This window comes from Poecilia mexicana, unplaced genomic scaffold, assembly GCF_051168715.1.
Source record: "Poecilia mexicana isolate PSO_F unplaced genomic scaffold, ASM5116871v1 scaffold_22, whole genome shotgun sequence".
Classification (NCBI taxonomy): domain Eukaryota; kingdom Metazoa; phylum Chordata; class Actinopteri; order Cyprinodontiformes; family Poeciliidae; genus Poecilia; species Poecilia mexicana.
The window spans coordinates 22,451,178-22,455,100 of record NW_028263391.1 but is presented as its reverse complement, the minus strand read 5'-3'; the positions used below and the strand labels follow the sequence as shown (position 1 = coordinate 22,455,100).

Sequence of the window (3,923 nt, the reverse complement as noted above, 5' to 3'; positions counted from 1 at the left end):
AGCCCAGAGGTAAAGATGGAGCAACATTTCATGTAAACCCTCATAATTCAGCTAACTATAATTGAGTGGGTGTCCGCTGAAGTCAGCCTGCTTTAGGAAACAGAAACACACCGCTTCTGCACGTTCAGTATTTTCCAATGCGCCATTGTTTTGTCTATTAGGTTTCATAAAAAACATGTGGGTGTTAGCGCATGCAAAGCCTGTTTTATTTATTTTTTAATGTTAGATTTCGTCTGGAACTCAGAAGAATCCCCACTTCTCTGACTGGAACCAGGCTGAAGGCAGCAGAAAATCCCAGCTGTGGTATTGAAAAGAAAAATATTTTACCATCACATGTGACTGTAAAATCTCAAACCAACAAACTGCTGAGTGAAGTCACTTCATAGAAACCCCAAATGAGTAACTGATGTTGCTTATTTTGCTGATGTTGAATCTATTTGACATGCAAGCTTGTCAGAACTTCTAACTCCACCTTTTACTTGTTTTAGTGCTTCACTTGTTACTTTTTTGTTTATGGGCTCCTGACAGCCACCTGACTGGAATGCTGTAATCGTAACAGTTGTCATCTATATAAGAAGCTCTTTCCAGCACACCTCTGTCACCCACGGGAGGAAATACATCTGTCTTCAGCCCAGAAACAAAGATAGACACAGGTAAGAGCAGATAAGACCTAAACCTCATACACATTCTGTATATTAACACTAACCAAAGGGGAAAGGAGCGAGAGGAAGAGGTAAAAGAGACATTCATGAAAAGTAGGTTATGGAACTGAAGTTCTGCTGAGAGCTGGTAACATCAAACATCCCATCAAGGAAGCGTCTGAAAAAAGCAAAAGAAGAAAAGCTGAAGTGAACCTGTGTGGTTTCCTGTAACTCAAACAAGTTTTAGTTTTTTTATCTGTGTGTGTTTAGCCAAGATGAAGATCCTGCTCTTTGTTGCTGCTGCTCTGGCTGTGGCCAGCTGTGCAAGCATCTCACTGGAAGACCTCGAATTTCACGCCTGGAAACTGAAGTTCGGTGAGATCCTGCATCCTCTAACAAGATGCCTAAATGTTCATTTAAGTCTGTTTTTGTGTGTAGATTTCTTCTCTTTGTTTTCTCATGGTTTTTTGTTTCTTTATTCCAGGAAGGACTTACAGATCCCCATCAGAGGAGGCACAGAGGAAGCAAATCTGGCTCAACAATCGCAAACTGGTTCTGGTTCACAACATCATGGCAGATGAGGGCATCAAGTCATACCGCCTTGGAATGACCTACTTTGCTGACATGGTATGTGCAGAAAAATCATCTTCCATTTCACCTTTATTGTCACCACTTTATTTGACTGCATGCTAAGATTTATTAATATATTTCATCTCTTTATCTCATCTGTGGAGCTCTGAGGGAGGCTACTGGGCTTCTCTTTCCAATAATATGACTTTATTATGTAAATATAGACATGTTCTTAGCTTTATTTCTTATTATTCTTTCTTATTTTAGCTATGTTTCACCTAGAAGGCAACCAGATCCATCACATTGGCTGAGAAGGCTGTCAGAAAGGGACAGGCTAAGAAAAAAACAGATATTTCTCTGTGATGACTCTTTGAACTCGGTTCTTCTTCTCCAGGAAAATGAAGAGTACAGGCGTATGATTTCCCTGGGCTGCCTGCGTTCATTCAACGCCTCCCTGCCTCGCCGTGGCTCTTCTTTCCTCAGCTTGTTCAACGCCAACGATCTGCCCACATCTGTTGACTGGAGGAACAAGGGATACGTTACAGATGTCAAGGATCAGAAGGACTGCGGCTCCTGCTGGGCCTTCAGCACGGTACGCTCCAGAATAACTTAGTGTTTCTTTTGAATTCAGGAAACTTTAGGAAACTGTTCTCTTCTTTAAAAACCCCGTTTCTCTGTTGTAGACCGGTTCCCTGGAAGGTCAGACCTTCAGGAAGACCGGGAAGCTGGTGTCTCTGAGTGAGCAGCAGTTGGTTGACTGCTCTGGTGACTATGGCAACATGGGATGCAACGGCGGCTTGATGGACAACGCCTTCAAGTACATCAAGGCTAACGGTGGGATAGACACAGAGGAGTCCTACCCCTATGAGGCGGAGGTGAGAAAAAATATTACTTAAACTTCAAACAAAACAGAATCAAAGAATTGTCAAGATTCAAATCAACTTACTGAGTGCTAAACGTTTGAATGAGTGAACAATGCTGCCATCTTCTGGATGTGACATGTACTTGCATTAATCCTGAAAGCGAACAGGAGCTTTGTGTCTGGACTTTTTCTTTTTCCAAAATATTTTTTGCATGACATTTGCTGTATTTATGCAAATTGAATAATATTTGTTTGTACTTTTTGGGAAAAAAGCTTCTATTTTGTGATTTTTTTTTTCTCCAAATCTTTAATATGGTTTTTCACTATGGGATTTTTTTGTTGTTTTTCTGCAAGTCTGCCAATTTCAAGGAGGTGGATTGAAATAAATAAATTTAATTTTTGATAACTTTTAAGTGTTTAAAAGTTCATAAAATTCACAGCTATGCATCAGGATTTAAATTAATAATATAATTTTAAAAAAGTAGGAGAAAGTATAAGGATGCATACTATATGTCAATCTTTAAATTAAGCTTTTTTGGAGCACATTTTTAAAAACTTGATCAGAATCATTGTTGCTGTCGGTTTTTCACATTTTGAGACTTTGTTAAAATATTATATTTTATATATGGGATAAGAAAAACATTTAATTTCTAAAACAGTAATCTAGAGAGTTACTTTGTGAATGGTGGCGTGTTTTCCCTCCTTCAGGATGGACAGTGCCGCTACAACCCCAGCACCGTTGGAGCCACGTGCACTGGCTACGTTGATGTGAATCAAGGTGATGAAGATGCCCTGAAGGAGGCTGTGGCCACCATCGGACCAATTTCTGTTGGCATTGATGCCGGTCATTCATCATTCCAGCTCTATGAATCAGGTTAATATAGATTAAACCCTGTAAAGAAATGACAACGGGGCTTTAGAATTTGACCTTGTGTGTGACCTGTGGATCTGTGTTGTAGGTGTGTATGATGAGCCTGACTGCAGCAGCACTGAGCTGGATCATGGAGTCCTCGCTGTTGGTTACGGCAGTGACAATGGCCTTGACTATTGGCTGGTTAAAAACAGGTAAGCACGTAGCTCATATTTACATTGTCCTTCAAAGCAAACTATTTTTCTTTGAACAAATAAAGAAACATAATTTGTGTGTTTCTGCAGCTGGGGTCTTAGCTGGGGAGTCAGTGGATACATCAAGATGTCCAGGAACAAAAACAACCAGTGTGGAATCGCCACTGCAGCCAGCTATCCACTGGTCTGAACAGGTACGCTTTTTTTTTTTTTTTTTACTTTTTAAAATGCAAATGCTAAATAAATAAACCAAAAGCCAGAATCCAAGCAGCACATGTGAGCCTAAAGCTGTGTTTATCTTCACCCTGCAGTTTACTGCCTATTTATTTCCTCTTTCTGTTTATCGGATTTTTCAGGTCCAGCACTTCTCAACAGAGGGAAAAAGTGACATGTAATTTGCTGTAATTCCTTTTTAAGAGCAACTGAGTCATGTGCTGTAAACTAAACATGTTTCTCTGTTCTCTGCAATGGCTCTTTGCCTCAGTGCACTCGTAATAAAAGTTGTTTATGAGCCTTGTAAATAAATGTAAAGAAATAAAATCTGTCATGAATATAAACGTTGCTGGTATGAGCTTTGCTTTGTCAGCGTTAAGTGATTTATAGCCAACACTGCACTGTTTTCGTCCTCTGAAAAACACAAATACTCAAAACTACATGCTAAGCTGAGTAGTGACGAATTAAGCGGTGAAGATTGCAAGTCTATCTGCCTCAAGCAAACATCAAACACTGGATATATTTAAACTGACAGCACAGAGAGAAATGTGCTTATCTAAAGTCAGTGATGT

The 3,923-nt window shown here is 39.8% G+C and overlaps 1 protein-coding gene across 1 annotated transcript; it reads left to right on the top strand.

The window, feature by feature from the left end:
- Nucleotides 1-387: 387 nt before the first annotated feature.
- Nucleotides 388-3,695, top strand: ctsl.1 (cathepsin L.1). The gene is made up of 9 exons (XM_014967663.2): nucleotides 388-653; nucleotides 912-1,016; nucleotides 1,126-1,268; nucleotides 1,606-1,803; nucleotides 1,895-2,086; nucleotides 2,782-2,947; nucleotides 3,033-3,138; nucleotides 3,229-3,332; nucleotides 3,495-3,695. The coding sequence occupies exons 2-8, from the start codon at nucleotides 917-919 to the stop codon at nucleotides 3,326-3,328; spliced, it is 1,005 nt and encodes a 334-aa protein (XP_014823149.1). The 5' UTR covers nucleotides 388-653; nucleotides 912-916; the 3' UTR covers nucleotides 3,329-3,332; nucleotides 3,495-3,695.
- The last annotated feature ends 228 nt before the right edge of the window (nucleotides 3,696-3,923 follow it).